The sequence below is a fragment of the Opisthocomus hoazin genome, chromosome 2 (genome assembly GCF_030867145.1).
Source record: "Opisthocomus hoazin isolate bOpiHoa1 chromosome 2, bOpiHoa1.hap1, whole genome shotgun sequence".
NCBI classification, from domain to species: domain Eukaryota; kingdom Metazoa; phylum Chordata; class Aves; order Opisthocomiformes; family Opisthocomidae; genus Opisthocomus; species Opisthocomus hoazin.
The window spans coordinates 10,532,784-10,555,642 of record NC_134415.1 but is presented as its reverse complement, the minus strand read 5'-3'; the positions used below and the strand labels follow the sequence as shown (position 1 = coordinate 10,555,642).

At 38.0% G+C, this 22,859-nt stretch overlaps 1 protein-coding gene across 2 annotated transcripts in view; it reads right to left on the bottom strand.

Moving 5' to 3' along the window:
• FMN2 (formin 2) overlaps positions 1-22,859 on the bottom strand; it is a 163,237-nt gene that overhangs the window by 103,120 nt on the left and 37,258 nt on the right. The window contains exons 4-7 of one of the 2 annotated variants that reach the window (XM_075412496.1): positions 20,807-20,868; positions 7,338-7,370; positions 2,460-4,168; positions 1,339-1,483 (exon numbers count right to left, since the gene is read on the bottom strand). In XM_075412496.1, coding sequence (XP_075268611.1) covers positions 1,339-1,483; positions 2,460-4,168; positions 7,338-7,370; positions 20,807-20,868 — 1,949 coding nt within the window. The remainder of the gene's footprint in view (positions 1-1,338; positions 1,484-2,459; positions 4,169-7,337; positions 7,371-20,806; positions 20,869-22,859) is intronic. The other variant, XM_075412505.1, reaches the window with a different exon arrangement.

Below are 22,859 nucleotides of genomic sequence, written 5' to 3'. Positions count from 1 at the left end.
AGAGCTACCATAATAACTTCGTTAAGAATAACTATTAGAAGGAGTTTTTCTAGAAGGAGGGAAGAAGAGCAAAGGTCTTGCACTTTAGAGATTTATTGCAGAACAGTAAGGTAGCAGCAGTACCATTACCTTTCCTCCCATCCCAGTTAGTAGAGCCTAGTGCAGCACACAGGTACGCGATGAACAGCCACACAAGCGTGGCTGAACTATGCTTCCCATCTGTCCAGATAAAAGTTTTATCCAACACCTTGGGACAATCATCCTAGCTTCACGACCAGTTCTGTTGCCTGCAGCAGGTTGCCAGGACAGTAAAGAGCGCCTGCACACTTTTACTGCTGCCCAAAGTGTGCCGGGGGGGCAAGGTCTCCAGAACTACTCAGTGGAGCGGTCATATTCAAATGTAAGATCTACTGCATGGAGATTTTGAAGTCTCACTGTACAACCAATGTGGAAAAAAATCTTGTATAGCGTTAACCTGCATGTTAAAAGATGATGGAAAGAAGAGCCTAGTCTTGAACTTCATATAGGAATATGAAGACGAGATAAAACAAAAACTTTAACTGCTGTTTAGGATTCTATATAAGAATGTTCTCCTCTATAGTGCGAAAGTTTAATTGCAAATTAATAATCATACCACCACAATTCAATTTTCACACAGATACCAAGAAGATGACAGCTCTCTAGTCACGTAAATATTCAGATAAAATTCTCTTCCCCCAGGGTTTAAAATTCTACATTTAAAATACGCTTCCTATTTTTATTTTATTGTATACCATTCCATTTCAAGAAACCAGTTTGATTAATGTTGGATTTTCCCAACTGTTCTTCTCATTTATCATGTGCATAACCTTCACATTCACTACATATAAAAAGACAACACAAACTTAGAACTGTTTTGGTTGGTATGACATTAGGACTTAGATCCTTAAAAGTAATTTTTCTCTGAAGTTATAGTAATTCATGTACAATTAATTAATTTATAAAATTAATCAGAATAATTTATATACCACTCATTGCACATGTGCAGCCAATTTCAAATCATCATATATGCACCTAATTATTTCAGTTTCATTTTTGTTATTTTTAAGTGGATTTTCAAAGATTTTTTTTTAAAATACATACATACATGAAAAGTAATTTATAAAAAAAAAATCTTCCATCTTTAACACATACAGCTTTGAAACACATCCTACACTTTCTCCCTTTTGTACATTTCTACATAGTGTGTGTATATGGTAACAATTTCACACCAGGCAAAATTCATCTTAGCTGCGCGCAAAAATCTGTCCTTATGCAAAAACCAGCCTAGAAAAGATCTGAAATTAAATGAGTACTCACTTGTTTAGTCTTCGTTTTTGTAATGGTGTCCGAAATGGGTTTCTTCCTCTCTTTAACAGCTGTTTTAGAAAACAGTTCTTCAAACTCATGATAATCTATGGAAGGCTCTTCAATTTTTTCCCACACAAGTGAAGCACTAGAATCTCTAAAGTTAAGCAAAAGACCTATGTAGGGCAACGTCAAACTAAATAAGGTCATACATGGAGGAATAAAGAAAATAAAATAGCAGCAATTTAAAAGTTGTTGCCTAACTTCTGCTAGCAGCATTTTGATAAGATATACTGTTGATCCTCCCCCATACTTCTTTGTTTGCTTCTTTGTTCACACACAATAATGGTCAGGCTCATTTATATTCACCCACTTTACATACACAGGAATATAAATAGGCTGTATATAGGCTATAAAACATATAGACATGGACGAAAAGAGATGTAGAAGTAGACAGTTATCTGCAAACCACCTGTGTGACGGTGGTAAGAACTTGAAAGAAATTCATCATTAAATAACAGCAGAAGGGTTTTACAATCAGTACTCAGATACATAAAGAAAAGATTAATAAGGAAATTTCTTTTCATCACCAAGGGTTATACTTTGCAAACAAACAAAAAGCACCAACAACAGAAAACAAGTATATCAAAGTCATATCAAATTAAGGGCTTTATGCTGCCATGCAAATAAATTGCACTTTGAATCTGCATGCTCAGTATACAAGGTGAAAATAAGGTCACTGGAGAAAGGAAAGAGGAGAATAAAATGCGTTCAGCATAAATTCATCTAGAGAAGCACAAATACAACATTTTAAAAACCATCTCACGGAATGCTTAGTGGCACACAGTCATCCCTGGATCTCTGATCAATGTGTGGTATGTAACCCCAAAAGACAGCTGAAAACACTACCCTCAAAGAGCTTTCATGTGCAAATAACATTAATCAGAGATTGCGTGCTTTAAATAAAACAGGCATCCCATCCACATATCCAACTGCAAAGAAAATCCCATTTGCACTGAGGTTCTCTCAAAGACCTGTCTAGCAGTAAACAAAGACATTTGCTCATGACGTAGGATACTATCAGGACAGCCATAAGGTGAAAATACCACTCTCTTTACAACTCAATGGCTTACCTTTTACTGTGGAGCTGAATTCTTGTCCAGTAAAGAGGCTTCATTGGCCGAGAAGGCTCTATCACATGTTTCCTGCTCCCTTTCTCCTGATCCATCCCCATTGCAAATAAACTAGATGGTAACGGAGGAGCAAGAAACCCACAGACCTGTGGGACTGCTGGGTAGGTGCTGCCCTGGGCTGGCGCTGGAAGGGGTGGTGCTTCTCCAGGCAAAGGTGGTGGGCCTGGAGGTGGCATCCCCAACCCAGGCAAAGGAGGGGGTGGTGGAGGGACACCTGCGCCAGGCAGAGGTGGTGGAGGAGGTGGAGGCGGGGGGACACCTGCACCAGGCAGAGGTGGTGGAGGAGGTGGAGGCGGGGGGACACCTGCACCAGGCAGAGGTGGTGGAGGAGGTGGAAGCGGAGGGACACCTGCACCAGGCAGAGGTGGTGGAGGAGGTGGAGGCGGGGGGACACCTGCACCAGGCAGAGGTGGCGGAGGCAGGGGGACACCTGCACCAGGCAGAGGTGGTGGTGGAGGTGGAGGGGGGATACCAGCACCAGGCAGAGGTGGTGGAGGGGGGACACCTGCACTAGGCAGAGGTGGTGGTAAAGGAGGAGGAGGAGGTGGTGCCGTGATGCCCCCTCCAGGCAAATGTGAAGGTGGCCGTCCAGCTCCAGGCAGAGGTGGTGCTGGGGGTGGCACTCCCAGGCCAGGCAGAGGAGGAGGTGGGGGAGGGACACCAGCCCCAGGTAAAGGTGGTGGTGGGGGAGTCGGGATGCCCCAGCTGGGCAGAGAGAGTGGGACTCCTGCTCCGGGCAAAGGTGGTGGCAGAGGTGGTGGTGGGACTCCAGTACATGGGAGAGGGGCTGGAGGCAGCATCGGTATCTCCCCACTGGGTAAAGGTGGAGGAGGAGGGAGTGGTTGCATGCCCAGCAAAGAGTGGTCCAGGTGTCGCACTGCTGATCCAGCAGAAGGAGGGAGTCCTGAGCCAGGCAGGGGTGGTGGGGGTGGTGGTACTCCTGCCATGGACATGGGAGTGACAAGGGAAGGGCCATGTGCTCCAGACAGGGGAGCAGCCAGTTCGGTGGCTGGCAGTGATGGGGGAACACTACATGAGGGCTCTGGGGCCAAAGGAAGAGGATGTTCACTACAAGTCACATCTACAGTACTTAGAGGCTGATGGGAAGCTGGCATTTCAGTCTCTCCTTCAAACACAAGGGACAAATTAACTTTGGGTCCTGGAAGAGGTGACTGTGGTGTAGTCTGTACTGATTGGCTTGCATCCAGTGGCACCGAGATTAGCTTCGGCGACAGAATTAAGGAAATTTCAGAACAAAACGTGGGCTGTAGTTCTAGAGCTGGCAATTTCTGAGTTGGCCCTTCACTTTTGCCCCCTTCTAAGTGTGGTGGGGGGGGTGGCTGTGGCAGTGCATTGGCTGAAGGCATTGTGTGTGTTAAATAATCCTCCGTTGGTGACGTTTGTACAGATCTTGCTTGTGAGACAGTCCTGGGTACGGTCTCCTCTCCGTTTGTTTGAAGAGTCACACTGCTGAGTTCCCCGCAGACTGTGTGCGTGTGCTCATTTTCCTGCTCCCTCCCAGCAGTCTGTACCTCTGCAGCAGGGAACTGTTTCTCTAGTTCTGCAATTTTGGTCCTTAGATCCTCAATAGTTTGCTCAAGTTGTTGGATGACATTGGCACGCTCCTCAGATTTCACCTCAAAATCATCCTTTGAAATAAAATAAATATATAATAAGCACAAAACAGAAAACATTCATTACTATATAAAAACATTAAATTTAGATCAAGAACATTGGTATTCCAGATGGTCAGAAACAAGCCAGTTATACCAAGAGGCATCAATTTGGCTAGCTGCATCTTACAGTGGAAGAAGATAGCTTAGGAAAATGACTTGCTTCAGTACGAAACTACCTTTATCAATATGAGCATGTGTTAGACTGTGATTATATTTGGCAAAACCAAGAATCAGCAGCAATGCCTCCCTCCCCCCATATAACCTGACCAAGAAAACAAATCAACCACTGAGCACAAGTACTGAGAGTGTGTGTGTACACATAGATACGCAGGCAAGGCGGTGGGGAGGGCACTGCATTACTTTAATTCTGTTAACTGAAAATATGTTAGGTGTTTCTTCAAAGGGATGCACTGTGCATAACAGACTCAAGACACTACTGACCGCTGGGTTTCAATGTACAGCCTAACGATACGATACAGATTAGGAACACAGAACATAACAAATGCGCAATTTTCAAAAACAGTTGAACAGCTTTTCTCCAGCTACCATGCTTGGAAAGGAGAAGTAGTAAGACAAAACTAAGGAAGAACTTTCCTCCCACCCAAAATTTGAAACTGCTCTGCAAGTGACAGACTGTGCGTGAGTAACATTCAGAAATGCATCCTGTCTGGAATAATTATTCTGTATTTGACACTTTTTCATATCTTTCTGTGAAGCATCTGAACGTGCCTTCTGTAGACTGAGTAGAGGAACCATTCACTTTAAATGGCACAGTAATTCCTATGTTTTTAAATAAATTTCAGTAACAAAATTTAATGGGTATGTACTTTTATCAAAAGGTACTGAGAGAAGCAAACTAGTCCAGAAATAGCCATTTGTGCTTATTCAGGAAAGTTGAACAGGCAGATAGAGCAGACATGACTTTACAACATAAAAACTTTTAGTAAAGATCTTATTATTTTCTAGTTGCATGCATTTACTTATTAGTATTCCCCCCCCCCCCCCCCTTTAAATTTGGTATATCGGTCAGCACTTCAAGCATTTAGTTGAATTAAGTTTGTCATGTAACATGTTTCCCAAGTGGTTATAGCAAAACGGTTTAGTGGCTTTTTGTTCCCTTTAGTAAAATCATGAGCTTCATGGATGAGACTGTAGGCTTACTTCATATGAAATCTTTCAAATATTCAGATTTTACAGGGCTTGTAAAGAAGCCTACAAATAAACATACAATACCTGATATACTAATTGCCTTGATTTTTTTCAGGAAGATGATTTTTTTCATCTCATCCTTTGACACATGAAACATTTAAAAGTCAATTTTCTTTCTGGAAAATGAAGCTGTAACTTCCAGCTGGGGATTATTAATAAAATATATGGTCATTAATACTTAAAAAAATGTTTCTGCACAGAATTTGTTTTCAAACATAAAATTTCAATTTTGTGTTTAGAGTTTTAGAGTTTCCCAGCTGTCCTAAAGCAATCCCAGAAGTAAAACAGCAACTACTACATTTAAACCAAATATTGTTGGATTTTGAAGCACCTTTATCAAAATTTACAATCCCTTAACATTGTTTGAACTTTCTGGAATGGCAGTTTGAACCAAAATTTATGGATTACAAGTAAGTCTCCTTACAAAACTTTGAAGAGAAATGTAAGACAGAGAAAGAAACATCAAAAAGTTCTTCAATGAATAGTGCAGCAACAAACACAGCAGACATATTAACAAACAGTATTATAACAAGGAAAAAAAGGCTGAGAAACACATTTCCATTGCAGGCTACTCATGGTGCTTCAATCCACTCCATTTCCTTTGATAACTCAATAATTTGTAGCAGCAACGGTTTTGCTGAAGAACTTCATTATAAAGGAGAAAGAGAATATTCCATTATCCTTTTGTTTCATCTGCTCTTATCCCCCTACCAGTCACCTGCAAACACAATAATAAGGCCTATCGATTCTTCAAAGGCAACATATTCAAAGAAAATATGTTCCTAGAATTAAGGCCACACACCAATTTTCAGTTATTTGAGAACAAATCCAATTTCCCCAGACTGTAACTCTCCTAAGCTCCCATTTTACGCTGTAAGAACATTCAACCAAGGGTTTCATGATAGATACAGCTTCCCAATTCTATCTGAATTGGAAAATTCATTCCTGCTACAAACAAACTGAAGCCAACAGCATTAGACACAATATTAAATGTTCAGTTCACTGTCAGGAGATTGGACTCAACCTTTCACAAGAAAAAAGGTAATCCTTGAATCCTGAAATGCTACCCAAGCTACAGGAAAAAAAATAGAATTCACTGTTTTACAAGAGAATTTACCCTGCAGACCATGAAATTTCTTTCAAGAGAAGAAGTATTTTTTAAAGTTAAAAAAAAAAAGCAATCAAGTGAGATGACTAAGCAATTCACACAAGAAGCAAAAATGTATTGATGAATTAAAGTGACTTTTTACCCCATGCCCTGAGAAACAATTTTTCTTCTGTCCTTGAGACATGGCATTTCAAACCACCTGGTGATGTGCTATTGTGTTGTTACCTAAGAATCACCAATATATCCAGATTTCCACAGAAACAGCATATTATGAACAAACAAGACTTTGCTGTGAATGCAGAGATATTTATCCAGAGGAAATTACATACTTTACATTTATTTGGTTTAAAAAACAAACAAAGACCAAAACAAAGCCCCAGTATTTATATGCCTCAGTAATTATTTTAGATAAATATATTTTTACTTTTGACTTTTAAGATGCCCTCAGACTAGTTTAGTTAGATTTCTGCCTTTTCCCTAGCAAGTAGTTTAAAATCTTCCTCTAGATCAGAAAGGGCTGTATCAAACAAACATAAGCCACAGCAAGTTTCCACTATCCTCAGTGAGGAAGGAAATTTAAAATATGTAAGTCCAACCAGAAAAAAAAATTAGATGGTTTTCTTAGAATAAGAAGCAAGGGAAGACTTAATTTTTCACACATGTAAAAGATGGTCAAAAGCTGTTGACAAGAACTAGAAGACCCAGATAAAAAAATACATAGAATGTAAAAAAGTTTCATTTTTAATCCAAAGGACAATTCCACAGCAGAAACCTACGGGGTTTAAAAGAGATATGAGGGAACTCTGTCTTGCCTAGAGTTCTTACCCAGGACCCAGGTACTGTGGAAGAGTCTTCTTTCTGTAAAGAAAGAAAGAAAGGTGGAAGCTTAAGCCTTACTGTATTCAGGTGACTGAGTGTAAAAGACGTGAGCAGGAAAAAATTTCCAGAAGTGTACGACTATAGAATGATGCTCAGCATTTCTCAAACAGGTTGTACTTGTTTCGTGTGCAATGAGTTGGATGCTCAGGCGGGGACTTGTGGACTGACTGTGCTTGTGTTGCACTGATAGGTTTGTGTGTGCACAGTATCCAACTGATCTGGGAATACGAGCTTTACTGTATAAAGGTCGCACGCTTGGATCTGCACATACGCCAAGAGCCCATACATTACATCCAATTCATTCCAGTCTTGTCATGTTTCCACATGTGCACATCAGATGTCCAGTACAAAGCTGATCTATACAGATAGAACATGCCCAGGATCTTCAAACATGTAAAAGCTCAGATTGCAGCTACCTTCTCTACCAAGTCTGACTTCCTAATTTCTCAGATGAGTGACTGAAATCTACAGACTCTTCTATAACTAAATTTCCAGGCAGGAAAAAACCACACACATCTGTGAAGTTTAGCGCTAGTTTATATGTGTGTATATAGAGACACACACATATATGTGTGTCTATATTATATATTTATCTATATCTATCTCGACTTGCATTCACTTATACACATTATGAACAGCCATAATGTGTCTTTTTCTTCTGAAAATAACCATAATGGCAGTTGTGGAATGCTTGAAAAATAAAGACACATCACGCTTTAGTTTTAGAAGTTAATGCCTTACATTATTACAAGCTAGCAAGTTGCATCAACAGTTTGATCATTATCAGCAATTTGTCACTTAGAGTCACGAAATTTCCTCTCTGGGTGGAATTCATATTTACATGATGGAATTACACTTCTTGGGTTTTTTTCCAAAACATTAAGCTTTTAGTTTCTCTACATCAAAATTGATGATTCAGAGGCTATGCTGCTACCTGACTGCAAGTATGCACAGGGAACAGAAGCATACAGTTAAAACAGCACTAGGATGGCAAAATTAAGATCCCTCAGGTCTTCCAATAAGTCAACATGTGGTGGTACCAGCAGCATCCAGTTACTTGAAAGGATGCTCTTTCCAACTACTCTATTCATAAATGCCTCTTTTCTAAGTGAAATGAAAAAGTTTTGAGAGTGCACGTTCACCAAATGGCACAAAGTAATGCCACCGTAAGAATTTAATTCAGAGAAATGTGATCTCTATTCAGGTTTCTCTTTTTAAAGCTGTCTCATTTTCAGAGCTGCTCCTTGCAACTGCAGATCAACCTTAAGAAAAGGAGACACGAAATTTTAACCAGCATTTTCAGTGCTACAACGATTGTCAAATGAGCAGTACTGATGGATGCTTGATTTGCGTTCAGAGAAAATAGTATCCACCTAATTAATTTTCACATTTCACTTAATCCTCAAAGACCATTGCAGCAGTTTAGTTTTATAGTAGTAAAAGTTGAGTCAAAAGCTGACAAACTTGTCAATGGCATCAGGGAGAACTGCTGAAGGAATAGAATTAGTACTAGATACTAGTTTCTTACTCAGACTGTGAGATTATATCTTTTTTGGGGAAGCTTTTATTACACTGAAGGTGCATGTACAGGGACAAAGGAGATACATTTTCACAGTACTTTAAGCTATGCTCCACGTTTCTTCCTACAACCACAAGGAAACATGATGCACAGCTCCCCAAGACCGCACTGAACAAGCATGCCCTGGGCAGAAACTGTAATGCGCTGCCCTGCCTGAAGAGATAAACTTCATTAGGTGGATGTGAACGCATCTCCCAGACAGTGACACACTGCAAAGGACAGATTACACCAGCCTGCACTGTGCTAGCATTAGGACTGTTTAGCTCTTCCTACGCTAGAAAGCTAGGACATACCTAATCAACCAGGAGGTTTTGTCATAACTTGTCGTGGATGAGCAGAAAAAAAAACAAACCATATTATGTGCAGAAATCAATAATTACTACAATTCAAATGGTTCAAATAAAGAAGCATAGGATCAGCAGAAGAAAGATATATGCATTACAAATGCCAGCTTCTAAAGCTGGGAAGTCAGAAGAAAACAGTTTTGTTCAGGTTGTTTCTTGAAGCTTCTGTTCCCTATCCCTGGGCTAAGTGCATTTCACAGGGTAAGATGCAAGTTCTTTACAATTCCCCTTTTAGTAAATAATAAAAAACTAAAAACAAAAACCAACTTGAACTGTATAAGAGATTGAAAGAGTTTTCTCTCTCTAAGTTGTAAGATTCTTAACTGAGCTCAAATATAACCTTAGGTTATCCGCAAGTTCTGCTACAACAGGAATCTCAAAAGAATTTTTGTAGACTACAGACAAGACAAGATAAAATAAAACCTCACAGAACTACTGACCACCCTAGGAGCTACACAGCAGTCAAGTATAATTACTGTCGCCTTACACAATTTTACTTTTAGCCTGCACAAATAACATTTTTCACCCTGATTGCCCAGAAAGATTTAGACCTGCTTTATCTAAAAAAAACCAACCAACCAAAAAAACAACTGCCCTCCCCGAAGTCTTGAAGGTTTCTCTCCTAGCATTTATGAAACATCATTAGAGAGGCATGAAACAGTACAGCTGTAAAACAATAAAGACTTCAGAAAAGGCTTAACCCTCCATATAGATTCATTTAGCCCAGAAGCTGGTTTAACTGTTCTGTCACTCACCCGGTGCAAAACAAGTATGTAAATGGGAATGGGCACAGAAAGAAGAGAGAGATAAAAGAGGTTCAACTTTATTAATTTTAATATAACCTTATTTTGCCTTATTTCTGCTGTCTTTTTAGGTGTTCTGCTGTTCATCTCAAAGAGGCTGCCAGAGTAGAATTGGCTGCAGGCTCGGGTCTTTCAGCAGATGAAGAGCTAACTAAAACCTAGCCACCTCTGTCAGCAATTCAATAAGCAACAGGTACCTTAAGAATCACAGATTTCCTTAAAAGTTGGGATAAAAGCTGTTCTGGGTGTATTTTCTGCTCAGTATTTAGGCTGTTTGTTGAAATGACTATCACACGATGAATCACTTCCTTACTCCTATCTCTTGCATTTGTCCTAAAATATTTTAACTATGAGTCTAAAAGGTTTGAGTAGTTTTCCTATGTATCCAGGCCAAGGCAACCACACATCTCATTCTGTCAAAACACAAAACAAAACCCAGCATACCTTGAACATTACTACACTGGCATACTAGAGAAAGAAGCCAAACTTTTTGACACCAGGCCTTTTCTTGATTTTCAATTCAACTTGAGATTGACCAGCAACTTAGCAAGTAGTCGCTGTGTAAACTACCTCGTTCTATCATTATTGTTGCATTCTTTGTATACAGAAACAATACTAGTTTTTATGCAAGAAATAACAGTATGGATTCTGTTGCCCAAAATGCAAACTATTAATAAACTAAAGTTGAGGACGTCAGAACGCCTTTAATTTCTTCTCCTGATGGTCCAGTACTGGAGATCAAAAAAGGTAATGATTTTCCAGGTGAACTTTGCACATCCTGATAAGCAACTGTCCAGAGCATGATATTTCTACACAGTACTTGCCCTTTTTATTCAAGAGTTCAGCCAGACCACAAAATGGGAGGTTCACATGTTGCTTTTGTTTCAGGCTTCCAGCAGGGAATAAGCAGCAAAAAATATCCACAGCAAGAATAAATCTTTGTAGAAAGGGATGAATAGTCTTCACTACCCTGAAATATGAGCCTACTACTCACAACAGCGAAAGTTTGGAGAAGTGGAATCAGAGTCTTCACAAATATATCCACAAACATGCTGAAGCGCAGGGGGCTGGAGGTCAGTCAGCTTCTCTAACTCCTTGAAAATGTGAAGGCTATTTTAAAAGCAAAGCTGTATTGTTTTGGATGAGAGAACATTAAATAGTATAAATCACAATGAAATCACCAAAGATGAGCTTTATGTTTTGAGAGGTTAAGTAAAAACTTTTTGGTATCATGGACCTTAGAAAAAAATAATTTGTCTCTTCAGGGAAGCTGAATATTGAAAACAATGAAAGTAATTAAACATTCAGGAATATACAAGTTAATTTTTATCAGTAGTTTTAGGCTTTGAATATACCTATAGACATATTGTCCAAAGAACAAATAAAAAGAAAAATATGCATTTAAAAATACAGAGCAGAAAAAAGTGATCTTACTGGTTTTACTTAAAATGGAGAACCTAACGATAACTATCTTTTGATCTGATTGTGAGTAGTAAACAGGTTAGTCTGTTCTGTATTCAAAGAGTAGAAATTAGTCTCAGCTTTACCTTTAAATTCTCATTCAATTAAGGCAATATATCATGCTTATGGTTCTTTGGGTTTGGTTTTCTTAATATTTTTTGATATTTCCAAGTTAAAGGAATACTCATTTTTACTAAGAAAAGCATTTCTTATCTCTCTTCCACGCACAGGCTCCTGTGGAAATTCTCAGGATCTACACCACTGTAGAGTAGCATCTGATCTCTAACGCGGAGAGAAATAAAAGAATTTAATTTTTAGAAGATGGCTGACTTTTGAATGGATGAGGTCTCTCACATAAGTTAAACCAACCTGATAAATGAGACCAGTTTGTCTGCCAGGAATGTCACAAGAAGTAGTTTTTTTTCAGTGACCAGATACTCTTTGGAGCCACATTTTACAGAACATGCATCTCTATGTGTGTGTATATACACATACGCACACACATATACACAAACTTATATATATTGCATCAAAAGAAGCTGCATCCCCAGCAGTGTGGCCAGCAGGGCGAGGGAGGGGATTCTGCCCCTCTGCTCTGCTCTGGTGAGACACCTCCCTGGGAGTCCTGCGTCCAGCTCTGGAGCCCTCAGCAGAGGACAGACATGGACCTGTTGGAGCAGGGCCAGAGGAGGACCACAAAAAGATCCGATGGCTGGAACCCCTCTACTGTGAGGACAGGCTGGGAGAGCTGGGGCTGTTCAGCCTGGAGAAGAGAAGGCTGCGGGGAGACCTTACTGTGGCCTTTCAGTACCTGAAAGGGGCCTACAAGAAAGCTGGAGAGGGACTTTTTACGAAAGCCTGTAGCGATAGGACAAGGGGTAATGGCTTTAAACTGAAAGAGGGTAGGTTTAGATTAGATATAAGGAAGAAATTCTTTACAATGAGGGTGGTGAGGCCCTGGCCCAGGTTGCCCAGAGAAGCTGTGGCTGCCCCCTCCCTGGAAGTGTTCCAGGCCAGGCTGGATGGGGCTTTGAGCAACCTGGTCTAGTGGAAGGTGTCTCTGCTCATGGCCGGGGGGTTGGAATGAGATGACCTATAAGGTCCCTTCCAACCCAAACCATTCTATGATATGATTCTATGATACACACTGTTTCATGCTGCTCTTTTGTATTTAATATAATTTCTTCATCTGTTCAGTTCAATTTCTGTGGAGTTCTTTTAAAAAGTTTGGAAGACAGGTAAGTACTACAGTACCTAAAATATTCTATGTAATCCAAACATATTACGGTACCATTGTACATACAAAAAAAAAAAATCTGTTTTCACTTCTTTCCAAAAGGTGAGAGGAATTTCATACAGAAATAATCAAACTTACATTTTAAACTAAATTTTGGGAGAAAGGGAGTTTATAGATTTTTAATCTGAAATAGGATTTCAGTTGTAGAGAATTTTAGAAAAAAATTTGTATTTTAATAACTAATAAATACAGCTCTGCTATATATTTTACTCTGACCAGGAGCGCATAGATGGAAAGAACACTTTCTCAGTTTCCCTATTTCCATGTGTAATAAGAGTGAGGAGTCAGAGGGGACAATAGAAAACAATTTAAAATTGCATTTTCAGGAAGTGTATGCCTATCATGCATTTCTATACACTGCTTCCTTAAAGAAGTGACAGTGCTTTTCCAGTATTTTACAAGAAGCTCACTGTAAAAGGCTAGAGAAAAAGCATACTCATGCTCAGAAGCACACACAGACAGAAAAGAGGTATTTCTTCCCATCCAGGCCCTATCCCATACAATATTTCATCTCTTGAGAAAGAAGAAAATCTCTTACATTATAGCCAAGGATTTGAAGTACCATCAAGTAACTGCGGTTAAAAAAGCTTCTCAGCTTTACTCTCATTTCTCTGTGTTTTCCCATCAATGACAGAAGAATGGGAAGTCTGGAAATCCTAAGCCAACTCCCATCCGACAGAATTTGCAAGCACACTGTTCAGGCATTATTATTTCCTGAACCTTAAGGTCAGTGCTACTTTTCAAAGAAGTTGTACCTAAAATGACAAAAATGTCTGTCTGGTTGTGTCTAAGTATAATGCATAGTCAAAATGGAAAATGCAGAATGCTCATTATAATTATTAAATGTAAAATCCGTATTATGCTCTGTCGTCTTCTCATAAAAGTCTGATGTAGAAGTCACAAAACCAGATGAATCACTTGAACTTGACCAGCAGTTTATTGAGAATTTTAATCAATGCCTGTAAGTACACAGTGTTCGAATTAGAAGTAACCCACAGGAAATACATGTGCTTTTAGAACACACATTTTTCACCTCCTTAAGCTGTTATCAAAACACCCCATCAGAAACGTAGCAAGACTTACCATTTGACCACCGACTAGGCAAAGCAGTAAACACATATTAGCACTACCACACAGCCATCCTCAGAGATGAGCAAAACCCTTAGAAAAACAACCAGACATCGAAGCTAGCTTTGCTTGAGGCAGGGTGCTGGTGGGGAAGGGATTGGATAGTATGACCTCCTCATGTCTACTCAGCCCTAAATTTTTCTGTGATTTTTACGTTATTTCCAAGCTACATTTGAGGTAGCATGCCATGTATGAAAGAGGAGAAACAGAATAAAGAGTCTTTCAAATTTAAATGAGCATATAAGTAAAACTTCATTTTGACATTAACATCAAGAACACAGATTAGAATAAAACAAGTTTTAGTTTCATCATGGCTAGGAGGAATAGTGCAAAAATGTGCTATTGTCACTCCATTGAAAATTATACCAATGTATTGTTCGTTTTAAAGAAGCAACCACTGCCTTCAAGCAAAACAACGGAAGTCAATCCAAGTATTGTGAAGTCTGGATATAATACAAAATGCTAACATTTGTTCTGAAAATTAACGGCTTTTATTTTTCTACCACACAGGCTTGACATATTATACTCCTTTATTTTTATTAAATATGAAGTCTATGATTTATATTCTGTGTACGTCAATTAATTGATAAAAATTATGTCAGATGCAATTTTATCCTATGTTATTGTTGGTTTTTTTTAATTTTTTTTTTTAATATCTCCCTCATCAGACCTAAATGGAAAATATTCAGGACTGGTTGAAGAAATGCATTTCATATCCAACAGAAAATAGACCTCTTTATTAAAATGATGGTAACCCAGCAGTAAAACTTTTAAATTATCACTGCAAAACAGTCATCCAGAAGTCTTGTAGACCAAATTAAATGTGTTCCCCTCACTGGTTTAAAATTAAACCAAACAATAGTGACAGAACAGAACTTTCTATACATATAAAGTTTCAGGATTTTTGTTATTATTTTTAGGACATGGTTATATTATCTTTGAGAGATGCTCCAAGTACAGAAACTTTGGTCAGATTAAACATAGTAAACGCACACACGTTTTGCAGACTAACTTATTAACCATCAGAAAGCCACCACTTTCTGACTAAAAAACCCAAATAAATTCATTTTCTCGCTGTAGGGTGCCTGCAGGACACCCGGCAATGCCTTACAAGTGCCTTGCACAGTCCCATCAAAAATACTTAACTGCCATCTAGTGGCTCGACTTCTTCGTGATGTCTTTCAGGCACTCTAGTTAAACACTTCTTCCTCCATTTATAATATTTCTATTTGTGTTCTCATCCTTCCTTCAGGGCCCAAGAAATCTTGACATTATCAGAAGACTGTTTTAATCACAGCTACTTTTCACACAGGAAAAAGAACAGACTGGAACAGATACTCTCTGTTTAAATCATATCGAGGTCTCAACTCAGAGAACCTCACTTCCTATTTTGAAATGTTTAATTAATTAATCTGCTACAGTTGTAGGACATGAAAAGTCTACTAGTTTTTATTAGGCTTTCTAAAAACAAACCAAAAAGAAACCTGAAAATTGCAGCATGTTTAAACTGAAGAGTAAGTTCTAATATTAAGAATCAAAGACAGATTTCCATCCATAAAATAGGAAAATTCTGCATAAGAACTACATTTCATGAACATAAAAGACAGAATATACCCAATTTGCACTTATCATGTCCTGGAGTGAAGTTCGACAGATGTTAGACTCCCCTTTACTGCCTATGCAAAATGCTCTGCACTTCAGCAGTTCCTGCAATCCCAGCAGTAAAGTCTTCGGTCAGGTTTCTATCATCTTGTTTCACACAAACTTGGTTTCCTTTCTGGCATTTTTGATAAAGCATAATTTATTCTCAAGGCTAACAAGAAAACTCTGTCTGCCTACATATGCTTCACGATATTCACCCGCTTTAAGCTAAGATATCCCAATTCTAACATAACACATTGGACCTACAGTTAGAATGTAAGTTCCTGCACACCACATATTGCAAGCCTGGGTTTATTTTTTGCAAGAACAGAACAAAACAGACTTATACCTATGAATTTTTTTAGCTTTTTTTTTTTTTTCCTCTGAGATTGGGGTATGCTGGCATGATGTTGCAGGAAGTTTATGTTGACACAGTTCTCCTTGAAATGATATACCCAATTATATTTGTCAGGATAGATATCAGCAGTTATCTGTAGTATTTTCTTTGAGAAATGCAATAGTTACAGACTTCAGTATCATTCAATTCAAATGGAAAACTTCAAAAAAAATTAGCCTCTTTCATACTGTTTTCTTTCCTCAATGAGACACCTGAATACAGCAGACCCTTGTGAACACGTCATATATTTTTGTTGTTTTACCCAAATCTGTACCCTTTTTCCCCTCAGCTGAAATCCAAGACTTTAGCAATCACACTTATGTAGGGAAAGAATTGTCTTGGAAGAACTGCTCATTGCCTCCACAAACCTTCTCTTGCTCCCTACATAAAGTAATCTGGCAAGAAGTGAAGGGAGGGAAGAAGAGTGGCACATGTTCCCAGGATCACTGGGTCCTTTTGAATTAATACCTCAAGAAAGAACAAGCAAAATGAAGCAGTGTAGAACAGAATGGCTTGTGAGCTTGTAAAGGAAGAGTTTCCCCCAGTTTCTGTTGAATACAATTGTTAACCATTCTCATCTACAGTTTGCCTCTACCTTAACAAAAACCATGTAATACCAAAATAAAAGAGGTTTTAAAAATCTCCCTGTTTTACTGTATTCCTTTTGTATGTGTAGTAGAATCATTTCACCACTTTAGACAAATCTTACCTTTACCTGTAAAGAATCACCCTTCCAAAATCTCATTTAAGAGAGGGTTTTGAGCAGCATGCATGTTTCTAAGACAAAGTCTAACCATGAAATTTTATAATAATGAAAAGTAAATCCCAATCCCACCAATGTTTTACATTTTCTAAGTAGACTGATTATGTATTTAACTTAAAGGATTTCACAACCTTTTTTCTTGTATTACTGTCAAAATTGGAACACTTCAAATGTCACTAAGTTATTACCCTAAGGATTTATAATAATTTATAGTTAAAGACTAGAGTAAGAAAAAAGTCCCCGCTGAAAGGCTGAGAGGGTTACCAGCAAATTGTGGTAGTTAGGAATACTCTAAAGACACACTCTAAGAGTCAGACTTAAAATGTTTTCAAAGTGGAAAGTATAATCTACACAGCAAAACATGTCCTGTAATTTAAGGTTTTTAAGGCTAGAATTGTTTCCCTATGATATTGTTGGAAAATGCACCAACAGATCCTGCAGCATAAATCTGCCATCAGTGCGCGAGAACTGCCAAAATTTTGCCTGGTTTTTACTACCAGTTGAAGTACGTGGCGTTCCAAGAAGGCATATAATTTTGGTTGAGGAATTATTTGTTGGTTTAAATGGGGTGAACCAAACCAAAGTGAACAACTGAGCCGGAAATGTTAGAGGCATAAGAATTTTTCGATGGGCAGCTTTTTAGCCATAAATATAGTTTAAATACTCAGTGTAAACTACCTTATAAACAAACTGCTAGAAATTGGAACAGTCTGTCAAAACCTCATCTCCTGAGACAGGATTACAGAGACCAGTAATCATCAATGGCATGAAGAAAAATTCATTATATCCGCATGCTGACCTTTAAGTAAACATAATGAGGGCTTTCTTTTTAAATTTGTATGATACTCAGAATAGACACTCATCACAAATGATAAAAAAGAAGAAATTGAAAATATTTTAATAATAATAAGAGAACAATGAATTTAGGTGACTTCCAAACAACTTTAGGTTTTTGGTTCTGTGATGTCCCACTACTAACCAAAGACTAGTTTTCACGTACTCATTTTACAACTATAAAATGCTGGTTTTTGTTTTCTTTTTTTTTTTTTTCTTCTAAGATTCTGTTTTTACCTACCATGTAAACAAAATCAAGCAAACCCGAAAACTGAGCTAAAAGGTAGGGAAAATTGCAAGGGCACCACCAAAGATCAGGAGTATGAAACCGAAAGGAAATTGGCTCTTGCACACAAGTACAGTTGTCAAATCTAAACATCAGACTTGAAGCCCGAGTTCCTGAACTAGGACATTCAATTTTTCTCTTCTTTCTTCACTAAAGCAGTTAGGCTTAAGAAAGCTTTCTCTATTCATACTGCGAAGACTAAGCAGACATTGCTGCTCCCCTTTGGCACTTCAAAACCAGGATTTGAAATGGCTGCCAATTTTTCTTACTTTTCCTCTGCTTACTAATTCCTGCACTGAAAGCAAGCACACCTCCAGGTCCTCATTTTTTTTAATTGTAAGTTTTAGAAATTGTCTATTTTGCTGCTAGAAAGAGCAGTCAAATATTTAGGAATTTATGCTGAAAAATATGAAGGTTATGGATACTATTGTAAAGGGAAGGAAATCATAGAAATGGAGACAATATATAAAAAAGCCCCTTCCAGTGGAAAAGTGTAGAATCCAGGCTTTGAGTGTGTTGCTTGTGCTTTTAATTTAGAATTATTCCGAATCTTTTAGTTTACTGTTTAACATAGGCGAGATAAATTACCAGCATCACGTTACATTTGCATTTGTTTCTATGTCAATACAGACCGCCTCCAATTATTTTAACAGCATGTGGAAAATGTCTTTTCCCAGGGAAGGGAAAAGGAAAAAGCCTGTCAGAAGACTTGGTTGATCAGTTTCAAATTTAACACTAGCGCTCTCTTACTTTGTCATGTACCAAAAGACAAGAGCAAAATCACCTAGTCTGCTAACTTCAACCAATGCTTGCTTTCTTCAGAAAGAAAAACTATGGGCAAGCTAGACAAAGAATAAAAAAGGCTAGATCTCCAATAGAAACACTTCATAGTATTTCATCGCTTTAAAAAAGTTTAAGTAATGCCAAGAAAGAGCTGCTTGCAGTAAAGGATTTATCTACAAACATGATGAAAAAAGTTACTGTGACCATTCTACTTGTTAGATGTTTTAGGTAGATTGATATAGATAGGTAGAATACACTCAACTGTTTGGGACTGTACAGAAATAGTTTGAACACATAAAAACATTTATCCACATGCAGATCCTCATTTGAAATAACTTCCACTCTGATTTTCAAAATAAACCAGAATGATGATGACAACATAGCAAAACCTTGAGATAATTTTCTGCAAGTGAGGTGATCATGCATTCAAACCAGTTATTTCTGATCTTCACCAATGAATAATAGTACAGAATGGAAGTAATTCACATTACTGTCATAAGACATCAACACTGAGCAGGAGGGATGGCAATCTCTAACAACACTAACAAATGTAATTCAGTAGTTGGACAACATAATAGGCTAGTTCTAAAAATAACAAAAAAACCCCAACCTGAAGTAAACGTTATTTGTTCAAGCAATCAAACAGTGCTCTACTGCTGCTGGTTAAACTTCATTCGCATAGCAAAAGAATCAGTTTCTTTTAGGTAAAGTACCGAAGCATTCATTAACCTATTTCCATTAACCACATTTCCAATAAAAAAGTCTGTTATATAAGTTGCTTCTTGTAATGAATTAAAATCCTAGAGACAGATTAAATATGCTCCGTAAGTGCAATACCTTTCTGGAAGTATAGGAAAAATTTATTTCTCACAAGAAACAGCAGCAAGCTTTGCTACTGAAACCTGGGTGACAAATATAAAAATAGCATGGGACAAATACATTTTAGTTTAGACTTAAACTACTGCACTGTATTTTGTGATATTATTTTAATTACGGGGCTCTAGTCTTTAAATGTTCTTAATCATGGAGGTATTCAGGTAACCAACTTTAATCTTGTTTGGTAAAATAAAAGCCATAAAGGTAATATACTCTCCCCACCCATGCCCCTAAAATACTTGACTGAACCTGGATTAAATTTGCAGGTCTAATGATCAGTAGCAGGCATTTCACTAGGCATTCCTTATTTTTTTCCCTCAAAAACAATTCACTGATCGTTTTCACAAATGCTGCTCAATGCAGTGATGCTTGAACCACCCAGTCATTAACAGTGCCCCCCCCCCCCAAAAAAAAAACCAAACTCAAATAAAAAACATCAAGGAAAAACCAACCAACAACAAACTGAGAGAAATCAAGAGGTTTTGGCCACTCCTTGTTCCAAACCAAGATTTAAGGAAACCAGAACTTTGCTTTCCTTTTCATGACTTGCAGAACAATTGAATAGTCCTATTCACTAGTAAGTCAAGTCTGGTACCTTGTGATCAGAGAGATTTCAGAGTAAATAAGCAAATCATTTGAGGAAATAAACTTTGAAGTTCCTCAACTACATCAAACTGCACCACATGTAAAGAAGAATATAACAGGAATGGTGACATGTTAAAAAAAATTAGACTATGTTGAACAAGTCCAACCCAGACTAAGTCTCCACTGTCCCAGTTTTACATTATCTCCTTTTGAAGTCCACCATGACACTCTAAAGCTGTTCACCTACTACCTATAAGCTTCAGTGGAGAAACAGGAAAAAAATCTCTGCCACTGTTATTCACATGAACTTTTGCAGATCAGCTAATATAACCAGATTTTTTATTGCTGTTCCTTAGTAATGCCATCAAACCTCCAGAGCCAAGTGTTACCTTACTTCTGAGTGAAGAGTAACATTTTGCATATACCAGCTTAGGCAGGCAGGAACCTTAAATCTTTGTAGCTAGATACACTATCGAGCATGTAAGCATTTTGAAATCAAAATTTAGATTCAAAAACACACTTCTGAATGTTTGCATTCAGAACATTCAGTATACAAAACTACTGTAAAAATGTCTGAAGTACTGCTTTTCCAGTCGTTTTACAAAATGATAGATAAACCACTTCTGTTAGAATCTTACCTGTACTTGTGGAACATCTTCTATACATTGTTTCTCGGTTTCTAGGACTGTAGATTTCAACTCTGAATTTGAAAAGAAGATACAGATTTTAAAAATTCTACATTAAAAAAATTCATTGATCCTTTGAAACACATATTAAGAATTCATGAGAAGAGGACAGACTTAACTATCCCACTTTTCAGACTATCCATCTAAAGTTAAATAAACAGGTTGCATGCATAAATACAGCCAGCCTGATTTCAGTTTGCAATGTATTTATTACGACTCAACATTAAATGCTATCATCTTAAATGTGTAGCACATAACACTTGAAAGAAGTCCATTCTGATTGTCAAATTTTCTGACTTAAAATAGTTACTTATGGCTATATGATATACATTCCATAGGAGGTGAAGGAAAAGTTCTCATGCTTGTTCTTCCCTTCCATTCTCATTAAGCAGAATTTCTGTCCTTAAGGTCTGCGGATTGCATCTGTTCACAAAAGGCCAAAAGGACCCATGAGCAGGATGATGACTGTTGGCGGCTATGTTGTCTTTTTCACATCCTTCTCTGGCTTTCCTCTACCCTACTACCAAAATTTGAGATCTCCACAATAGGGCAGACAGTGATACAGATCTAAACTTACATTTTAAAAGTGTGTTTGAATGCAATTGGCCTCACTATTGCAAATACACTTTGAGAAATCTCAATTTCATCCTAGCTTTATTATTCACTGTCTACAGCATCTCAGCCTTACAAAGGCACGGTCTGGGACTGTAAACTTGCTGCGTAAGTGCACAGTCAGAGCTTCCAAGAACTGGGGACATTCAAGCTGAGGATAGAAAACTAATCTTCACCTTTGTACTGAAATCCGCACCCTCTCTTTTGGGCATAGAACCAGCATTTTTTTTTTAATTTGACCATATTACTTATTTCCATTGAAAAATGAAACAGCAGCACTTCATTCTAGTGGTATCTTCTTCAATTGTTTTCTACTTCAAAGTAACTAATGAGAATCATAATGAATATCTAAGCATTCCATCACTTAATAACTGTCTTTAAATGGAAAAAAAAAATGTGTCCCAGAATTATGGTTTTAAATGGAACTACAGATCTCCAGCTATCACTGTGACAATGAAATATAAAATAGCAGTGAGACTAAGAACTTCTATCTGTGCGTTTTACCTGGAAAATGGGCATCAAAACACAACACCACTCCCCAACTGGATTCCCTTTCTTATTTTAAAACCTGGCTAACAATTACTCTATCTACAGACACTAGTTTTGAGATCTCTGTTTTCACAAAAACATTTCAATTTAAACCAAATGCGAGTACAAAAGAAATTACATTAAAACCTTGACTATCCTAACATTTATTTCAGTGAGAGACACGTACTGTACATTCCTGCATTGTTTCCACAGTGCTGTATTTTAACTGCCTGCTGGATAAAAGAAATAACACATTCTTGTGTCATTTCCAGCACAAAATCTAACAATCCAACACATGTTCAAGGACCCTCAAGTCTTTCGGTAAGCCATTGCAGAGAATAACAAAGACTTATTTTTAATTTATTTATGGAAGAGAGAGAGTCTTGTAGTTAAAGCACAGGGCTTGAAGTAAAAGTTCTTGTTTCTGTTCTGACCTTTCTACAGATTTCTTCTCTGACCTTAAACAGCCTCGCTATGCCTCAGTTTCCTTGTCTGATAGGAGATAACCAGATACAAAAAAAAAAACCCAAAAAAAACACAACCCACCAAACCAAAACCAACACAGTAGCTACACAGTGCAGAGATCTCTACCCACCTTAGTAGCTACTGCTAATGAGGCCTCTTTAACCGGTCATAGCCTAATTTTGTACACAGGACAAGAACAGAAATATTTTTCTTATACCTGCGCAGCAAACATGTGCATCTCACATCCTTCCTATATCTTTTAAGGGTACCACTATGCAGCAGGCAAATCTGTCAACTGTTTGCAGGAAGAGTGAAGCAGCTGTTGTCCAGAACCTCTGGATTCATAATTCCTAGACTTTTGGCCTCCTCACAGCTTTCTGACAATCCCAGCTGCTGGGAA